Here is a 21,172-nt window from a genome sequence, read left to right on the forward strand (position 1 = left end):
TCAACTGCTGGCTGGTTTTAAAATATGAATTTCCCTGTAAATCTTATTTGGGAGTTTTATTGATATAGTATTAAAGAAGGGAAGGTAAAGATAGGTTAGCGAAGGAAGATGTAAATAGTTGTGGGTTAACTATTGTGTTATACTTTAAAAAATAATGTTAATTTTTTACTTTAAATAGTTTTTGGTCACTTGAATTTTCACAGATTACTAAACGAGATAAATCTTTTCTATGTTGCTGTTTTAAATTAAGCAGGAGGGTTTACCCTGTGCCTGAACATATATATCACAAAATTCAGACCCATAAATAACATTGACTTTTTATTTCACTTCGAATCATACTTTTGGTGGGTGAACTTTGAGTTACTGTGAATGCGTGCCAACTCTTTGAAACAGCTATCCAATTTGTCCTCTATCCTCCTCCTTTTCCCATAGGCCTGCAATTATTGCCTTATCAAGTAGTTAACCAATTCCCATTCAAAACACCACTGAATGTGCTCCACGAACATTTCAGGTAACGTGTTCCAGATCGTCAGAGCTCACTGCATAAAACAGTTCTTGTCATCTTAATTCTGGTTCTTCTCCCAATTATCTCTGGTTGCTGATCCTCTGACCCTGGAAAAGATAAAGTAAGGAGCAACAATCAAAGCCCTCTCCTGATCTTGACTACCTCCATTACATCTCTCTTTATCTTAACTGCTCCAAAGATAAAAACCACAGCTCTTTCAATCCCCTTCATCAATTGAAATCCCTCATCCCAACTACCATTCTAGTAATTCTCTGCCACATGTCTGACTTGACTCCTTCCTAAATTGTGTTACCCTGAATACTTCAGCTAAGCTTATCAATAATTCATTAGGGTTTAGCATAATTTTCTTATTTTTCTACGCTCTACCTTTATAAGCAAATAAACCTGCTTACTTTTATAACAGCTATGCAATCTAGTCCTGTTTCTTTCAAGATATCTGTGTGCTAATCCATGATTACATATTCTGTCATATGTCCAATGCCACAGGTGATCGGCTAATAATAAAATTTCAACTGCTGTTCTTGTGCTACACTTGATGGTTACACTTCAGTGGCACATTGCATACGTTCACACTTTTTGCTTTCAAGTTCTTCACATTCTTCCAGGGAAATTTGGTTGATACCCTTCTATCTCAGTCGTCCTACATTTCTGCCAACTAATTTGTGAGAAAATATATTCATTATAATGCAAATTCATATATTTCATTGACTAATTTCTTAGAAAGTGGTGATAAATCACTCAAATATATATTTTTCAAATATTTTCTGCCATTCCTACTCAGCCTTTCAAAAATAAAGTTTCTTTCACTTTAAACATTGATACTTAAATTGCACATTCGACATAATTATTCTTGCTCATAAAGTCATCACTCATATGTCGGATCAGTATCAATTAATGTTTTAATGTGAAATTCTCAGTCAGCCACAAAAACATAGCTTGCAGTTGTTTGGACAACTGCATGCATAATAAAATTCTGCTGGTATGCGTGCTGAATGATATTTAAAAAAAACATTTTCAGGTTCTTGTGGAGTTATCCTCTGCTGTTCAGTGAACAAGCATGATATTTTATACTCTGTAATCTTGAGAATTTGATGGTTTTAACACTGGGAGATTTCAGCTGGAGATAGTTAAATCTTTGTTTTACATTCATTCTCAAGCTATAGTCATTTCAGCCAAGGGCAAATTTTATTGCCAATCCTAGTTGTCCAAGAAGATAATGGTGAGCTCTCTTTTTGAACCACTGCACCCTATGTGGTGTAATAGACACACACTGCGGTTTGGAAAAGGAAGGGTGATGCATTCCTAAGTTAGGATGGTGTGTGGCTTGGACGGGAACGAGGAGTGTGTTCTAATGAAGTTACTGCCTGTATTGTTTTAAGTGGCAGATGGCGTGAAAGCAGGCAATGTGTCTGCAATTTCGAGAAGTGGAGTAGGGCCCTTGGTTTTGACCACATTGAGATCCTTCTGTGGGCAGTTAATGCTTAATTAAAAGCCAAATCCTGTTGCTGCTCTGTTTTTAATGGGTTTCTCTCCAAAGAATCTCCAGTCTCCAAACTATTCTTGGAAACAGAATTTCCTGATTACGTCTAGCACCTACATATAGTACTCTATATGACCTCAGGGTGTGCAGAAGTGCCTTTCTATAAATTGAAGCACTTTTAGAAATATTCCAATTAGGGAAAGACAACAGCCAATAATGTGCAACAACTCCCAAAAAGCATTGACAATGGTCAGATCATCTGCCTTTGGTGATATTGGCGAAGGATAAATGCTGATACTTGGCAGAGCTCTGCTTCTGTTTCCATACAGTGCCATGGGATGTGTAGTCTTTATTTCATAGGGCAGGCAGTGCTTTGTTTTCAAGCTTCATTTTTCAGAATGATTCAGTTCTAGTGTGAGGAGTCGGACTGTGAATGAATAATTGTAAACTAAACCTGTTCAGCCTTGTTTGGGATTGTTGATTAGTCTATCTTTCTGATGATTGCGATAGCTCATCTGTATTCAGGCATCAAGTTTCAGTTTCTAGTTCACTTATCATTTATTGTTGCAACACAATAAGAAAGGGTCAACTCCTGACCTCAGGAGGCATGAGATCCAAGTGGCTCTTTTGAATCTAAGACTGTGTCACAAAATTTTCAAGTGTAAGCAGTTTATTTTTTGAACTTTGCACCAGCATGTGGGACGCTGAAACGTGCCAATAATTAGAATTCCTGTGTTATAGTCCAGAAAACTTGCTGTTTCCATAAGATTCATTCATATTGCAATGATAAAAATTTTAAACATTAGCTTTGTTTTCTAGGAATTTGTTGAAGTAAATGAAAATGTAAGAATCTTCTTTTCTAAATTTTTCCTGTTTAATTATTCATCTCCTCCTCTCAGCATTATTTGAATGGAAGCATGACATTTTAAATTGTTCTTAGGTTTTTATTTGACATGACCCTGACAGGATAGTAGTGTAGAGTATACAGCACTGAAACTGCTCAAATGGTATTTATATTCCCTTTCCATCTACCCCATCTCAGCCTTTCATCAAACATTTCTATTTGATTTTCTCTTGTGCTCTAGTTTCCTTTGCTTAAGTTTCTTCTTGTATTAAAGTATGCTAAGCATGGAGTAAAAGAATTTCCTCTTTCTTCCTTGATGAATGTATTAGTGGCAATGATTCGACTTTATCAATCACCCATGGGTGGAAAAGGAGGCAGATGGACCTGTCTTTATGCCTGCCCCTCTTCAACTTTGACAGGTTGAAAAGGCTGCTTTAGCTTTAGCCAAGTGGAGATCCTTAAGTGGACTATAATGCTTAATTAAGAGCTTCATCTTATTGCGTCTGTGATGTAACAGGTAATGGGAAAGGTTTAATCTTGATGCCCGTTGGTCAGTTGAAGGCCCTGTTTGCAGTTTTTCCTCCCTCCAGATCCACCTTATCCTGTCTCATTCCATTACCGCAGCGAGATCCTGCACATATCTGAATGTCAGGTCTGTGACAGTACTTCACCTGTTTGACCATATTTGCGGTATTGGCAGTGCCTACTGGTCATGCTTGGTGTTGTAGATATGCAGAACTGCCAGCCTTGCTTGGCTGACAGCTTGATGAAGTGCAACTTCTCTCTGGAGACAGGTCCCATCTTGAACCAATTAAAGGGCATAAACTCAAAAAAAAAATTGAAGGTGAGCTAGCCAAGCTGGCTTACTGCCAGTGCACTTACACCAGAGTGCAAGGAGCATGACCTCCTGATAAAATCCCATTAAGGTGGAATTCTATGATGCAGTAGTGTCCCTACCACTGGACCAGGAGGCCAAGGTTCAAGTTCTACCTGTTCCAAGGGTATCTGTAACCTTTACTATCTTTATGGCCTCTAATTTTGGATTTTCCCACAAATTAACAAACACTCCACAACTCCCTTAACAAAACTCATTCTTAATGTTAAATCATTCTAAGCTTCCACTTTTCTGAAGACAAATGCTTCCATCTGTTCAGGATTTCCAATAATCCTTATCTTTCAATTCTGGTATCATCCCTAGACCATTTTTGGACTTTCTCCAGTGATTCTATATTCCATTTGAAGTGTAAACATAATGGGTGTAAAAACCGGGAATAATGTTCTGGTCTCCTTACCTAAAACAAAGGATGTATTGAGTGAGGGTGCAGTGATTTACAAATTTGATTTCTGGATGCAAGAGCTGTCCTATGGAGAGATTGAGTGGAATAAAGTATAAGAGAATAAGAAATGGTTGAGTTGAAATACATAAAATTCTTAGGTGACTTGACCTTCACCACAACAAGTCCAAGCCAACTCTCCGAGGAGTAACCCACCCAGACCCATTTCCCTCTAACTAATGCACCTATGGGCAATTTAGCATGGCCAGTTCATCTGCCCTGCACATCTTTGGACTGTGGGAAAAAACCCACGCAGACACTGGGAGAATGTGCAAACTCCACACACTATTGCCTGAGGCTGGAATTGAACCTGGGACCCTGGTGTTGTGAGGCAGCAGTGCTAACCACTGAGCCACCATGCCACCCATACTAAAAGCCTTTTTCTCCTAGCTGGAGATTGAAGGACCTGGGGTTATAGTCTCAGGATTAAGGGTCAGCAATTGAATGCTGAAACAAGAAAAAAATTTATCCCTCAAAATATTTGTTAATCTTTGGAATTGTCTACCTCGGAGAATCTGAATGCTCAAACACAGAGTATATTCAAAACTGGGATGGATTTGGAATTAAGAGGTTTTGGGGATATGGGAGCAGTGCAAAAAAAAATGGAGTTTATGTGAACAGGACCTGAGTAAAACATTTTCTACGATATTGCAATCCTTCCTCAATTCTGTGACTGGGTGACTTTGTGACCTTTGGTGTAGTTGCAACTCTTGGCATGTGTCAAAGAATTAGCTCCTTCAATCCTTTTGTGTGTAGATCAAACCTTTAATTATTCTAACTTTTTCTCCTCAGATTTCCAAATGAAATTCAGTCGGGCCTGCTGGAAGTCATTGCCCCATCAGTGAACTACTATCCTGATTTCTCTCATCTGAAAGAAACGTTTGGTGATCCCAAAGAGCGGGTCAGGTAAATCCAGCTGAATCCAAAGGGTGTGTTTGTTACCAACCTTTATACACTTGAGTAAACAAGTGAGAGGGGGAGACAATGGCATCAGTTTCTAATATATGAATACAACTGATTGATATCTGAAGCCATTGGCTAAAGTTCAACCTGCACTCCTTAGTTACGCTTGGCTAGATTAACTGTGGGATTCTTGATCATGTAAGATTTTTGTTGAGACACAAGGCCATCCCAACCTCAAAAATAAAACTTTAGCTTGTGATTGGTACCTAGCATTGGTTTTAATTTTGCAGCATTGCAAGAATTCAAGAAAGAAAAGTAAGTCTTGTTTGCATCATGCCATTCATGTTCTCGATGTCCCCAAGTACTTTATGGCCAATGATTTTTTTATGAAATACAGAGAACTACTGTTTGCTTAGGCATACATAGCCAATTTGTGCACACAGGCTCCTTCAAACAGTAAGAAGATAAATGATCAGTGTAGGATTTTCTTTTTAACTCTTGATACTTTTTAGATTGATCAGAGACCAGATCAAGGCTTTATACTATTGAACAATAAAAATCAAGAGGATTATGGATCGAGATTGACACAACCTTTAAGTCAGCAGTGAAACTCAGGCTACAAGTGATTTAAAGTATTCTCCTTTTAGGACACCAAGGAGTTAATCCTCCAGTGACCTTACAAAGTATTTAACAGCACAAAAACAGACTATTCAGTGCAGCTGGTCAATGCCCATGTTCATAATCCATGTGAGCCTCTTCCCGCCCACCTTTATCTAATCCTAAACAACATAACCTTCTGTTCTATTCTCCTTTGTGTTTATTCAGCTCTCCTTAAATGTGTGTGTAGCATTAACTCAGCTATTCCCTGTAGTAGCAAATTTCTCATTAAGAAAGTTTTCCTGCATTCCCTATTGGATTTCTTAGCGACTATGTTACAAGTGTGGGCACAGGTTTTACTCCTGGCTGCAAGCAGAGAACAGCAATTTTTGCTTTTGTGACCCCCACCCCCTCTTCCCTAGTTTCCCTTGAAAAAGTAGTGGTGGTAAGCTACATTCTTCAATCGCTGCAGTGGGTAACACCATGTCAGTAGGGAAAGAATTCCAGGATTTTGACCCAACAACACTGAAAGCAGAATAATAATGAGTTGCATTCATCCAGGCAAGTGGGGAATATTCCATCACACTCCTGACCTGTGCCTTGTGACAGACAGACTTTGGGAACTTGTGATGAGTTACTGAAAGACTCCAAGCCTCTGACTTGCTCTTGTAACCATAGTATTCATATAGCTAATCCAGTTCAGTTTCTGGTCAGTGGTAACCCCAGGATTTTGGTAGGGGATTAAGTAATGCTAATGCTCAGTAATGGTAATGCCATTGAATGTTAAGTGGTAATGGTTATATTCTCTCTTGTTGGAGATGGTCATTGCGAGGCATTTGTATGGCACAAATATAAACTGCAACCTTTCAGCAATGTCGAGGTGTTGCTGCACTTGGATATGGATTGGTTCAGTGTCTGACGAATTGCAAACTGTCAATCATTGTCAAACATCCCTACTTCTGACCTTATGATGGAGGGAAATTCATTCAGAAGGACATTTGGAATTCTCCTCCATGAACAACAGTTGATGCCATAGCAGTGGCTTAATTTTAAATTTGAGAATAAGGGATTTTTTTTTTGTAAATATATCTATTAGCAAATTTTTTTTAACTTTGTATTTTTCAATAATTTTATATGTTTGCAATCAATAACGAATATTAGGATAATAAAAAGAAAACCAACACAAAAACAATACAATTACTGTCTCCTAACTACTAACCTACCCTCTAATACAAAACAAACCCTAACACTGTGCAAAGCAGCACCAAAAAAAACCACACTAGACAGAACAGCTATGCTTGGCGAAAGATCCCAAATAGAGGAACGGGAGCATTGTATATACACCTGTATTAACTCAGGAGACTCTGTCCAGGGCCAAGGGCTTGACAAATCTAACTATCCTGGTTAAACAAACGCTCTAGTTAAGACAACTGGCAAATCTGTTTCCAAATAACTCAAGTAGGACTGCCATGTCTTATAAAAATGGTCTGTTGTGTGGTGCACCATGTTTGTAAAAATAAAAGTCCGAGGGAATGTGCTCCATAATTAATTTCTGTCATCCCAGCAAGCCCGGCGGGTTCTCAGACATCCAATTCATCAGAATATTCTTCCGTGCACAGTATGTGAGAATATTAAATAGTTTCTTCCCATGCCCGTCTAAAGGTGGTAAATTCGGTTGACCTAAGAGGAGAGAGATCGGGTCTACTTTGACTTCAGTCCACCAATACCCTCCCTATCTCTCCCACCACAGCACTCTATTAAACACAGCCTGTGGTATGTCCAGAAGCAATGGGTAAGAGTACCTACAATTATTTTACATTTGGGGCACACTAAGGATGCCCCTTTTTTAAACTTTGGCAGATGGTCTGGTGTCAGATGAGCCCTGTGCAGAACTCTTAACTGCGTAGCATATGTCCTATTACAGACTGAGATCTTTCGAGTATTCTCCCATATGTTCTCTCATGTTTCTCCACTTCTAGCTCTTGCTCCCAGACCTCTCCTAACCGGTTAATATCCTGCCAGGCCCTGCGACCCAGCAGTCTCTAGAGGGCACTAACCGAAAGGGTGATTGTGGAACGTAACAACAACCTCTCTGTATCGGGCTTATACGGCTTAGTGAGAAACGTAGTGTTCTGGATGAAATCCCTAACCTGAAAAAAAAAGGAAAGCATCTTTGCTGGGTAACCCATATTTGCAGCTCAGTTGCTCAAAAGGCATCATAACCTCCCCCTCAAACAAGTCTCCAAAACTAGAAACTCCTAGGGAATTTTGTTAAACAAAGATTGAGGGGTAGAGGACAAAAGTGGATGTGCTCACTTCAGTCACACATCAACCACTGAATGGAGGATTAGGCTTGAGGGATAAGTGACCCACTGTTGTTCCTGTGTTTCCATAAATGGAAGACCTTAAGGTCCCAACTATGGCCTTTCAGAAATTATTCTGATGTAACTGATAGTTTTAATTGGAATCAAAAACATATCTATATACAAATTTGGGCTTTGTTACTCAGTTGAGACTTTCATCTTCATCATTGATTGATTGTTACAAATGGGATAGAGACACACTAGACGAAGGTGATTATACACTGGATAGATTTGAAGTTACAATTTATATTGCTTGAAAGAAGTCAGTATAATATCTTACTCCAATCTGTGAAGCTCATCATGGCTGCCACTATCTCAGTTTTTATGAAACTCTCATAACATAAATATCCGCTGCACTTTTCCCTTCCTGAACCTGAAGTTGGTGTCCTGTAATTCTCATCCTTGCATTTAAATCATTTCATACTCTTACCCTCTGTTCATTGCCCTTAATCTTTGTAATCTCCTCCAGCCATACAGCCTTCAGCAAGCTCTGCACTCTTTCAGTTGTATCCTCTTAACCATCTCTGATTTTCATGGTTTCATTGTTGGCAGCTGTGCCTTGACCTTCCTAAATCCTGGCTCTGGAGTGCTCTTTACATGCCTCTCTCCATCCTTTTTCATTTAAGATTTGTCTTCTAACTTAAGACTTGGCGTAGTTTTTACTCAACTGTCCTAAAATATCCTTATGCAACTCTGTATCAAAATTTAATGTAAAATGTTGCATGGCAGATAGATTTAGCAGTATTTTATTATGCCCCAAATATGTTAATGGTCTGGGAAACTTGTCTATGATAAAGATAGAGGAGAAGTGGCTTTGTTTTGTAGTTCAAGATGATCATAACTTGGTGCAGGAGTGTGGTGTGAATATTTCATGCCATGTGTCAGGCAAATTGGATTTTCTCTTGGGCTTACAACTGTGGGGTCAAGGAGTAGGTCTGAACTACAGTGTGAATTAATTCGTTATCTATTTTTGTCTGATTATGCCACTCTGACGTTATGTTGACTGCACGGTGTAAGTGAGAGTTGTTACTATAATTGGGCTGCTTTGTTAACAAAGCAGAAATGGAGGAGTATGACGTAGTTATTGGATGGCTTTTGCAAAATATTTCAAAGCCATTCTCTGCTGTTGAAATCTGTAGTCTTACTGTGGCTACTCTGGGAAGGAGTTCATGCAGTGCATCAAGACAGAATGCAGATCTCAATATCAAGAGAAAGACTGGAATATTTTCTTCTCGTTTCAGATGGAGAACAAAGCAAAACCTGGATTATTGCTTTTTAATGATGTATGCTCAATTGAAGGGTACCTATTATGTACAGGTAAGATAGCTCACATGTGCTCTTTTTATGTAACCCCTGCTTTAGAGAAAGCTGTCTTAGTTGGATGAAAATGTTTATTGATCATAGCAAAGCAGGAAAAGGGCTACAGGCCCAAGTAGCAGCTGGCTTACAGTTCTCAGGAACCTTTTGGTCAATTATGTATTGATTTAGCCATTGAAAAGTTTCAGAAAGCAATTAGTTTGTCATCAAATTGTTAATAATTAACATTGTTTTTGACAAATGCTTTGCAAGACCCTAATGCAGTATCATATACAAAGAAAACTACCTTCAAGTGCCAGTGAGCCTGTTTGTAAGTATTTCGATGATGTGATTCACTATGTGCCTTTATACAATTCACTGTTAGTTTTTTTGTACATAATAAGATGAGAGCAATCAGAATGAAACAACCCAGCAGAAGACCACTGATCCATTATGTCTGTGCTAACTCTGTGAAAGAAAAATTAGTCCTACTACCCCCTGCATTTTACTCCATAGCCCTGCAGATTTTTCAAATATAAGTCGCAGTGCTTTTTTTCCTCTCTCACTACCTGCTTTTTAGGCAGTACAATCCAGGTCATCATAAGACATGGAGGAAGAAAAAGTCCTAATTTTTCCCTGGACCTTTCCTCTCTTGTCAGCATTCAATAAGGTCCTGAGAAATGTCATTGCCTATGTTTTCTAGATAGTGGTCTCTGGGCGAAAAAGGACTGGTAAGCTCTTGTTTAGTAAGGGGATCAAAGGTTTCAGGGAGAAGGCAGGAGAATAGGGTTGATAAACATATCAGCCAGAATTGAATGCCAGAGCAGACTCGATGGGGTGAATGGCTTAATTCTGCTCCTAGTCTCTCGTGCACTCATTTTATGCAACCCCTGCTTAATCTTCTAGTCTCATGGTAATGAAATTCATAGACACCTTATAAAATATCAATGTTGTTTCACCAGAAGCTTTAAGCTGGATATCTGAGTTATGTATTGATATTTTAATTGATTCATACAACTATAATACAATAGATCTCCACTTGAATAAATGCAGCTTCTCTTCAAATACAAAACTTTCTCCACTGCAATTTCATTTCTTTTTATAAAGACTGTTCTCCCCTTGTCCATCTTTGCTCTTAAAAAAAAAGCATGGTCTTGCACCTTCTGACGGTCATCTGACTGTTCTGCTTTATTTTCAATGAGAAAATTTTATAAATATTCAGAAAAGAATACAGCATGAGGTCACTGGGAAAATGTGGGCCAGTGAATTGCATTTTGAATTATTTAGTAGACAAACCATTTTGTGGCAACTTTGTAGGAAGCTAGGGAAGAGATTGCTGGGCCCCTTAATGAGACGTTTGTATCATTGATACCCACGATGAGGTGCTGAAAAACTGGAGGTTAGCTAATGTGCAATTATTTGAGAATGGTGGTGAGAAAAAGACAGGGAACTATAGACCGGTGACCCTGATGTCTGTGGAGGGTAAATTGGTCGAGGGGATTCTGAGGGATAGGATTTGCATCCATTTAGAAAAGCAAGGACTGATTAGGGATAGTCAACTTGGCTTTGTGCATGAGAAATTGTGTCACTAACTTGATGTGAGTTTTCTGAAAAAAATGACAAGGAAGATTGTTGAGGGCAGAGTGGTAGACCTTGTCGAAATGGACTTCAGCAAGATGTTCAACAACGTTCAGCATGGTAGACTGGTTAACAAGGTTAGGTTACATGGAATACAGGGAGATCCACCAAATTAGATACAAGATTGGGTTGAAGGTATAAAACAAGGTTGTGGTGGAGGGTTGTTTTTCAGACTGGAGGTCTGCGGCCAGCAGTGTACCACAAGGATTGGTGCTGGGTCCACTGCTTTTCATCATTTATAGAAATGATTTGGAATGTAAATATGGGAGGTATGGTTAGTAAGTTTGTAGGTGAACCTGACTAGGTGTGTAGTGGACAGTGAAGAAGTATTTCCGGCTGATATCTGCGTGCACAAAGCTGCACAGAAATAGATATGTACATTTGTGGGTGGCACGGTGGCTCAGTGGGTAACACTGTTGCCTCACAGCACCAGGGACCTGGCTTTAATTCCCACCTCAGGCAACTGTCTGTGGAGTTTGCACATTCTCCCCATGTCTGTGTCGGTTTCCCCCAAGTGCTCCAGTTTCCTCCCATAGTCCAAAGATGTGCAGGTCAGGTGAATTGGCTATGCTAAATTGCTAGGTGGATTAGTCAGATGTAAAGGTACGGGAATGGGTCTGGCTGGGTTGCTCTTCGGAGGGTCGGTGTGGACTTGTTGAGTCGAAGGGCCTGTTTCCATGCTGTAGGGAATCTAACCTAATCTAAGTGTAATGAAGTACATAGAATTTTATAGGCGCTGCATCAAATTTTTAAAATTTGTTAGAAACGCGTTTGCAACTAAAGTTTGTGTTAAACCTGCAGGTAAAAGCTGTTGATCATCACACCTATCCAAGTTTATTGACTGAAGTGTGAACTTCTGCTTCCTTTCCTTTAGTTGGAAGATGATATTGTGGTGAGACCCAATTATTTAAGCACAATGAGGAATTTTGCACTGCAGCAACCATCTGAAGAGTGGATGATCCTGGAATTTTCCCAGCTGGGATTTATTGGTAAGCATTCAGATGAATAGTATCAAAATGAATTAATTAGTGAATTGCCTCATCTGAATTTTCCATTTCACTTACAAACCCAAGCTTAGAATAGCTTTCTTGCAATGCCTGATCTACTACTTCAAGTACACTTTTTGCACCAGGCATTAAAAGTAAAATCTTTCATAAGAGCATAAGAAGTAGGAGCAGAAGTAGACCATTGAGTCCTTCAAACCTGCTCTCCCATTCAATAGCATCATGGCTGAACTTTTACTGTCTCCCACCCTTTCAGTCTCTGTATTAAATATAGTTGACAACAGAACATTCAACCCTTTCTGAGGTAGAAAAATCTAAAGATTCACAGCCCTCTGAGTTAATACAGTTTCCTCAGCCTTAAATGGCCACCTTTCTTATTTTGAAACTATTATCTCTTGGTCTAAAGTCCAAAGGTGTATAGTTAAGTGGATTGGTCCATAGTGTCCAGGGATGTGCAGGGTTAGATGGATTAGCCATGAGAAATCCAGGTTTACAGGGATAGGATGGGGGGAGTGGGTCTGGGTGAGATGCTCTTCAGAGGGTCAGTGGGTGCCAAATGGCCTACTTCCATACTCTAGGGATTGTATGATTCTAAACTCTCCAGCCAAAGGAATTAACACACAACATTGAAACAGAAATGTAAGAGAACGCTTTTACATAATTCTGTCCAAAATGTAATGAAATAACCCTTATCTGTAACTCCTTTCATGGACTCTGGATGTCCCAAAGTACTTTACACACATTAAAGTGTAGCAATGGTGTAATGGTGGCAGCCATTTTGTGAACAGTAAGCTCCCAAACATTACAATGAGGTAATGACTTGACAATGAGTTTGAGATATCACATTGTTCTATGATTCTGTTAGTTCAGGACAAGTATTGGCCATAAAACCAGGAAAAAGCCACTGCTTTTCTTTGAATAGTGCAGTGAGAACTTATGCATTTGCCTGAAAGTGGATGGGAACTTAATTGTAACATCTCACCTGATTGGTGACACCGCCCTCTGTGTGACACTCGCTCAATACTTTACTGGGACCATTAGCCTCCGTTCTGCACTCAAACTCTTGAAATGGGACTTAATCTTGCACCTTCTAACTCTGAGGTGAGAGTGATACCCAGTGGACCCCATCTGAGAGCAGAAACAGAGAGTTGCTGACATTTCTTATTCAGTCATAGAGATGTACAACATGGATACTCTTCAGTTCAACTCGTCCATGCCATGTCCAATCCCATTTACCAGTATTTGGCCCATATTCCTGTCAACCTTGCTATTCATATACCCATCCAGATGCCTTTAAATGTTGGAATTGTACCAGCCTCCTCCACCACCACCACCTCTGACAGCTCATTCCATACATGCTGTACGTGAAAAAGTTGCCCTTTGGGTCCTTTTTAAACCTTTCCTCTCTTGCCTTATGCCCTCTAATTTTGGATTCCCCTACTCTGGGGGAAGAAGACCTTGATTATTCACCCTATCCATGCTCTTTGTGATCTTATAAACCTCCAAAAAGTCGCCCCTCTGTCTCTGGTGCTCCAGAGAAAATAGCCTCAGCCTTTTTCTATAGCTCAAAACCTGGCAAACATCCTTGTAAATCTTTTCTCCACTCTTTAAAGTCTCTCAGCATCATTTTTATATCGTTGCCATTTCTTCATCCTTTTGGAGTTAATTTCCTCCTGAGTTATGTTCTTTACAATCTTGAATGTTGCCTTGTTTTCATCAGCACAAGAAAAGTGATTTTATGTTGCTTTTTTATGTATTGCTGAAGTACAGCATTAATAAATTTGTTTTGACTTGGTAACAGTCCCCTCCAAGCCACGTGTGGAAAATAGCATGGCACTAGTTCTTTCTTTTAAAAATCAATGTAATGTTTGGCACAGATTACAATGAGGAAGTGTCTGGTAAACATTTTTGTTCAAAGTAATTGGAGGTAATGGCCTGGTGGTATTATGATTGGACTGTTCATCCAGAGACCCAGGTAATGTTCTGGGGACCTGGCTTTAAATCCTGCCATGGCAGATGGTGCAATTTGAATTCAATAAAAATCTGTAATTAAGAGTCTGATGACGATCATGAATCCACTGCTGATTGTCAGAAAAACCCAACTAGTTCACTAGTGTCCTTTTAGAGAAGGACATTTCCATCCTTACCTGGTCTGGCCTACTTGTGATTCCAGACCCACAACAATGTGGTTGGCTCTTAACTGCCCTCTGGGCAATTGGGGATGGGTAATAAATGCTGGCCTTGCAAGTGACTCCCACTCCCGTGAATGATTTTTTGTAAAAAAAAAATCAGGACAGCCCTTAATTCTAACACATTCGTCACCAAACACAGCTAGCTTCTTTCCTTCCTGACATGAAGCAGAGCACTAAACCTTGGACAGCCTTGATGCTGTTCTAGGAAACTGTAAACAAAATCTGTTAGGAAGATGCAGTGAGATTTGCTTTTTGCCCATTAGCTCTTGAGGTCCCAAGTGATTATCAGTAGATCTTCCTGTCCATACTGTGGGGGAGAAGAAAGCCTCCAGCATGTCATGTAGCTTCAACTGACAAAATAAGGGGGAAGGAAGTGCTCTGAGATGTCTGTTTGAAGACATTCTCATTGGCAACTGTTTATCCTACAAAGCAATCAGATATGATCGTGTTGAATAGTAACAAAAAAAGTTTAATAGGACAAATTCCTCTTCCTGTCCCTAAGCTCTGAAGGTTTTATTTGTTTTTAAAGGGTGGGTTTGCTGTTTAGTTTGAATGGAAGCATTTAATTGGGATATTTTGAGCAACAGCATTCAATTCAGTCATGTTTTTGTGTAGACCTATTTGTTTTTCAAACTCGTGAAAAGATCTTTGAAAATAAGGGAGCTGTTGAATCTCCTAAACTTAATTCTGATCCTACATTTGGGGATATTTCCTGCCTCAGTCCCTGAAGAATTAAGGAGAGAATCTAATAAGTTGTGTTCCTGCGAAATGAGCCACACTGATGTCCTAATAGTATTACTTGAATTGGCTGAACTATTCTAAATATCCGTGTAACTGGTAAACTATTACGTTAATGAGATAATTAACTAGAAGTGATTTTGGAAAGTCTTTAATATCTGAATGAGATTTTGTAGATGCTGTAATGTTCATGTTTGCTAAGCAGTCAAATGTTTTCTAAATGGTTCTACCCTGATTTTAAAAAGGTACAAAATAGATTTAATATTTGGGTACTTGAAAAGTCTATTGATTATATAATTGAATAATAAAATATCCAGGCTCTTGATAGCTATGATGGATTGATCTTGTTTATTGTGTAGTTACTGTTTTATAGGCTGATGTGCTCATGCCGTCTTGATTAAATCCAAGTTTCTTTTGATTGTATTTTCCATTCCCTATATCTGCTATTTGTCCAACAAGTGAACCTTTATTAAGAGATAATTCAATAATGCCACTGGTTTTATAGTGTAAAGGATCTAAATTAAATACAATGTGCGCGCACTGTGTCCAAATTGGCATCACTGTCTATATTGGGAATCTAGCCTGTTTATAACTTGTTCCTAGACCAAAGTGGTAAAAACTGCATCTTTATAACATAAAAATGCATCCCACTTTGGTTCACAGAAGTGTCATCGAATGGAAATTGCTACCAATGAATATAGTCTTTTAAGACTGGTGGCTAAAAACTTGGTTGAAGAGGCAGGTTTTGAGAAATATCCTGGAAAAATAAATGAGGCAGGGAGGTTTGGAATAATTTAGTGCAATTTTGGCGGGGGAGGGGGTTTGGGGAAGGAATGACTACAATAATAGATTAAATGGTAGAATTCTCAAATGGAGCCTTAACACTGGAATGGACTAATTGGCCCTTTAAATTATGTAATTGTACAGGAGGGGATCATCTGGTCCATTATGATGAACACATGGCTCTTTGAAAGAGCTATCCAATTAGTCCTATTCCCTGCACTTTCCACTCTTTCCTTTTAAAAAAATATATATCCAGTTATCTTTTGTACATTTTTATTAAATCTGCATCCACTGCCAATTCAGGCAGTGCCTTCCAGGGCATAACAATTTGCTGTTAATAAACAATTTTCCACCTCCATCTATTTCTTTTACCAAGTACCTTAAATCTGAGTCCTTTTCTATTGGCAGGTGGATCAATTACAAACGATTTCTCCCTATCTATTCTGTCAAGATGTCAGCTGTGAACTGGTTGGTAGCATATTGGTCTCTGAATCAGAAAACTTTGTGTTCAAAGACTTGAGCTCAAAAAATGAGGTGGTTCCTTACAGATGAGATCCTAAACATCCCCATTCAGATTGCAGTGATTCCTGTTGCACAGTTTTGAGGAAGAGCAGGGAATTATCCCCCATGTCCTGGCCAATATTTATTCCAAAATGATCATCACTGAACCATGGTAACTAGTTGTAGTTAACCAGTGGTTATCTCATTGTTTGTGGTAAATTGCTGGGTACAAATTTGCTATTGCCTTTCTTATGTTACAACAGGGACTACATTTCTCAAGGTATTTCTAAAAGCGAGACTCCTCAAATGCTGTTCTCTTCCCAGGATTTTGACATAGAGTCATAGAGGACAAACTCTTCAGTCCAATCAATACTGAACATAAGTCCCAAACTAAACTATCCCACCAGTCTGCTCTTGGTCCATATCCCTCCAAATCTTTTCTATTCATATACTTACCTAAGTGTTCTTTAAACATTCTTCTAATTGAATCCACAATGTTCAATTTGGGAATGAGGTTAAAACAGTCCAGAGAGTTCCTGAGTCAGAGCTTGGCATTTATGAAAACGCATTGAAATACTTGATAACAAGTGGCAAGATGGTGGCATTGAGATAAATAGAACTCCATTAATGTTACTACTAAATTCCTATCAGTTAGCTCGGCAGTGACGAAGAACAGAATCTTCTGGACCATCGAGGTAAAATAGGAGATGGGAAGAATGAGGCTGGATGGTGGCATAACAATCGCTACCATTTTCATTGTCATTGCATTGCTAATTGAGACTCTTAAGTGTCCAGTTGAAGACTTCTGAAGGGCCTTGGCCTGCCACAGCTGGGATTAACTTACAGCTGACAGGCAGGAGGTAACAATAAGGAAGAGCTCCATATTAAAGACAGTCACTGTCTAATTGAGGGTGTGGATATTGGGTAGGGAGGTGGCCATTGACAGCCTGCCTGATCCTTGCTTTCATCACCCCTTTTCCCTGTTTCACTGCAACCACCAACCCTGGAAACACCTCAGACATACATGACACCTGAATACACACACAGACACACATGCATGAATATCTGACATATGCACACCTACATCCACACTTACAAATTGACGCATGCAAACGTGCACACGTATATAACGTGTACACATGTACATAACATGCACACACCTACACGCATGCACAAATACCTACATGAACCAGTGCCTAAATGTGCACAAGCACCGGCACCTACTAGTCAATAACCTCACCTACCCCTGATCTGTCCTCTGAATTCTGGGACTCTAGGATTACTTTCCTGGCTGCAGCCACAGCCTTCTATCCAGCACTGTCAAGGTAGGAGGAACCTCCATCCCAGGAGACTTCAGAACCACCCGGTTGACTGTCAGAAGGTCGGACCTACCAGCACAAGTCTGCTGGTTTTACGGCCACTAGTAGAAGATTCTGTCCTCGGAGTCCAAATCAGTTTTGCCCACTGTTATCAATGCTAAATTGAATTGCCTACAGTCACGTAGTGCCTGGGTTACAGGACTAAAAATTCAAATGACCTAGACAAAGAAGAATCCAGCTACTATAGCGGCTAAAGGAAGAAGTAGAGTGTTTTGCAGATAGGGTGAGATACAATAAGACAGCAAGAAGCTCGTTTAAGGTATAAGTGTTTCTATACTGTGCATCCTGTTTGGCTTAGCTGCTTGAGATATTTGTACCACATACGCCAACAGTTTATGGGATTTGCATTGTTAGCAAGCTATCAGCAGTGAATATCTTTTGTTCCTGATGAAGGATTTCCTTTCAGGGCCTCCCACTCCTCGTTTTTGTGATTTATATTTTTTTCTCTGTTAATTTGATCTTGTGTATTCATTCGGTTGAAGAGAGTTCTTTGCCTCAGCTTGTTACATATTCAGGAAGATTTATGAACTCAGGTGTTCAGTGTATTGAGTGTGAAATTGTTCCATTCACTGTAAGTGTACTGCCTGAGTTGTGTAATGAATTCATATTAGGAATATAGAAACAGAAATGGGCCATTCATCCCCTCGAGCTTATACTGTCATTCAGTTAGATAATGGCTAATTGCAACTTCATTTGCCTGTCACAGCTCCATATCCCTTGATTCTGGATTAGTGGTGCTGGAAGAGCACAGCAGTTCAGGCAGCATCCAAAGTGCAACGAAATCAACATTTTGGGCAAAAGCCCTTCATCAGGAATAAAGGCAGTGAGCCTGAAGCATCCCTTGATACTCCTCTCCCAAAAATCTCTTCTCATAAATTACTGTTGATTGTAGCATCCACAGCATTTTCGTTGAGTTGGTTTCAAGCTTTTAGTACTGTGTACAAGAAAGAGGATCTTGATCTAATTTCTAAAAAAACCCAACTGCACAGTTATACAACCCAGAGCAGAAATAGGCTAAGATCATGACTGATCTATTTGTGTTTTGAATTCCACATATCCAATCCCATTTGATTCCCCTGCCTGAAACAATCTGAATACTTCCATCTTAAAACAAAAAAAAACTTTAACCCTGCATCGCAACCTTCTGAGGCAGAGGAGTCCAAAGTCTCTCAGAGCTCTGAGAGAAAAATATTCTTCTCATAGAAGTCCTCAAAGAGCAACTCCTAATTTTAAAACCATACTCCTTGAGTTCTACACTCACCTGCCAGAGGAAATATCATTTCCTCATGTATCTTATCAAGCCAAGCCTCACTTCTAAACTTTAGGGAAAATTAGTCCAGTCTATCCAACTTGTATTCAGAAGACAACCCATTCCAGATATCAGTTGAGTAAATCTCCTCTGAACTGCCTCCAATGCATTTTCTTCCTTTAAATATGGAGAGCAAAACTGCATACCATAAGGCCATAACATATAGGAGCAGAAATCACCCCTTCAGCCCATCATTAAGCTCATAGCTGATCTGATACTCAACTTTCCTGCCTTTTCCCCATAACCCTACATCCCTTTACTGATTAAAAATCTGTTCTACTTAGCCTTGAAATTAACAACTCAGTCTCCACAGCCCTGTGAAGTAAAGAATTCTATAGACTCACTACCCTCAGAATAAATTCTGTCTTGTTTCTGTTTTAAGTGGGTGGTCGCTTACCCTAAGATTATGCCCCATGGTGTTAGTTTCCCACAAGGGGAAATAACTTTTTCACATCTACCCTAGCAAGACCTTTAAGAATCTTGCATGTTTGAAACAGGTCACTTCTCATTCTTCTAAACTCCAAAGAGTACCAGCGCAATCTACTCAACCTTTCCTCCTAAAACAGTCCCTCCATACCCATTCCTGATGATGGGCTTATGCTCGAAACGTCGAATTCTCTATTCCTGAGATGCTGCCTGGCCTGCTGTGCTTTGACCAGCAACACATTTGCAGCTGTGACCTCCATACCCATGATCAGGTTAATGAACCTTCTCTACCTCTGATACATTATCTCCAGTGTAGATCCCAAACTATTTGCAGTATTCCAGTTGTCAGCTGACTAATGCCTAATTTGGTTTTAGCAAAACTTCCCTTTTTCTTGTCACTTTTACATTTTTTAAAAATGTATTTTTTTTCGGGATTCTAATTTTTTTTGCTAGATTGCACAGGAAGTAGTAATTGAGGAAATTTTGTTTGCCACTATCTGTCATAAAAAGTCTAGGTGATCTTTTATATTCCATCCTTTGGAAATGTTTTGAAAATTTGACTTAAGATTTCACAAATCAGGAACTAAAAGGTTGGTTGTGATTTTATGAAAAATAACCATGAAACTGTTTGGATTATCATAAAAATGCTAATGTCCATGAGGGAAGGAAACCTACTGTCTTTACTCAGACTGGGCCTTGATGTGACTCAGTCCCACCACCAGCATGCATGACGCAGAAGCAGTCCAGTGAGCCAGTCACTTGGTTAAAGAGGAATTGTGCAATGAATGAGAGCCTTAACATTGACATTATATTGAGAATGGAAAAACCATCTGTCCCTGCAGCCTGACCAGACCACTATTCATCTTGAATGTGTCATTATGGGATGAAATTAAATCATTGGGGCAATATGGTCCAGCACCATAGTAACTTCAATCTTCCTTGTAATAAATAAAGAATTGCTTCACTGCCTGTGATGCTAATTTGTGTTGGATTTGGTTTGTTATTTTGCACTGCTGAACTATATTCAGTTTAGGTTCAATTGAACCTCTAATTAAACGTAAAGCTAGCAACTTTACAAGTATTATGTTGATCAAGTCAGCGCTACGTAGTCTTTATGACTCTTAGTGATGTAAAATGTTCTTCACTGTGAAATTAAAAAAAACTATTACATTGGAGAACAGCTGGAGGTATGTCTTAGGAATTCAGAGCAGCTGTTTCTTTGTTTTAAAGTAATGAACAAGTATAATGTATTTGACACTGATATGTCCAAGTACAGCAACAAAGACCAAATATGAAGTATATTTAATCTCTAATCTTTTAGCTGTTTTTTTTTTGGTGTCTAATGATGACCATGAATTCATTGTTGATTGTCAGGAAATTCCCATCTGTTTTACTGACCTTTAGGGGAAGGAAACTATCATCCTTACCTGAACTTACCTTACCATTTGCAACACAAATTCCCAGCTCGGCGGACAGAACCCCAACAACAAGCACCCAGGCTACAAATCTTCTCCCAAACTTTGAGCTTACTTGAACTGGTCTACATGCGACTCCCAGTTGACAGTGTGGTCAACTCTCAGCTGTGCACTCAGAAATAAATGCTGCTCTCACACCATGAATCAACTTGTTAAAAAAAAAGAATAGGGGAGTTTTTTCCAGCATTCTGGCCAATATTTATTCCTTAGCCGGCATCAATTAAGCAATTAGTTTTAGAACAATCTAAATAAATTCATTGGTAACCATCCTACAAATCAAACATCCCTATCTCCAATTTCACTTTTCTTTATTTGGTTTGGCATCAATTTTATCGGGTTAAGCTCCCATGAAGTGGCTTTGAATTTTATTGTTATGAAGTGGCG

The 21,172-nt window shown here is 39.2% G+C and overlaps 1 protein-coding gene across 1 annotated transcript in view; it reads left to right on the top strand.

The window, feature by feature from the left end:
• mgat4b (alpha-1,3-mannosyl-glycoprotein 4-beta-N-acetylglucosaminyltransferase B) overlaps positions 1–21,172 on the top strand; it is a 214,790-nt gene that overhangs the window by 160,150 nt on the left and 33,468 nt on the right. Inside the window, exons 6-8 of the mRNA XM_060836944.1 lie at positions 4,977–5,090; positions 9,289–9,364; positions 11,856–11,970. Of these exons, the coding sequence (XP_060692927.1) occupies positions 4,977–5,090; positions 9,289–9,364; positions 11,856–11,970 (305 nt within the window). The remainder of the gene's footprint in view (positions 1–4,976; positions 5,091–9,288; positions 9,365–11,855; positions 11,971–21,172) is intronic.

The sequence above is a fragment of the Hemiscyllium ocellatum genome, chromosome 16 (assembly GCF_020745735.1).
Source record: "Hemiscyllium ocellatum isolate sHemOce1 chromosome 16, sHemOce1.pat.X.cur, whole genome shotgun sequence".
NCBI lineage: Eukaryota > Metazoa > Chordata > Chondrichthyes > Orectolobiformes > Hemiscylliidae > Hemiscyllium > Hemiscyllium ocellatum.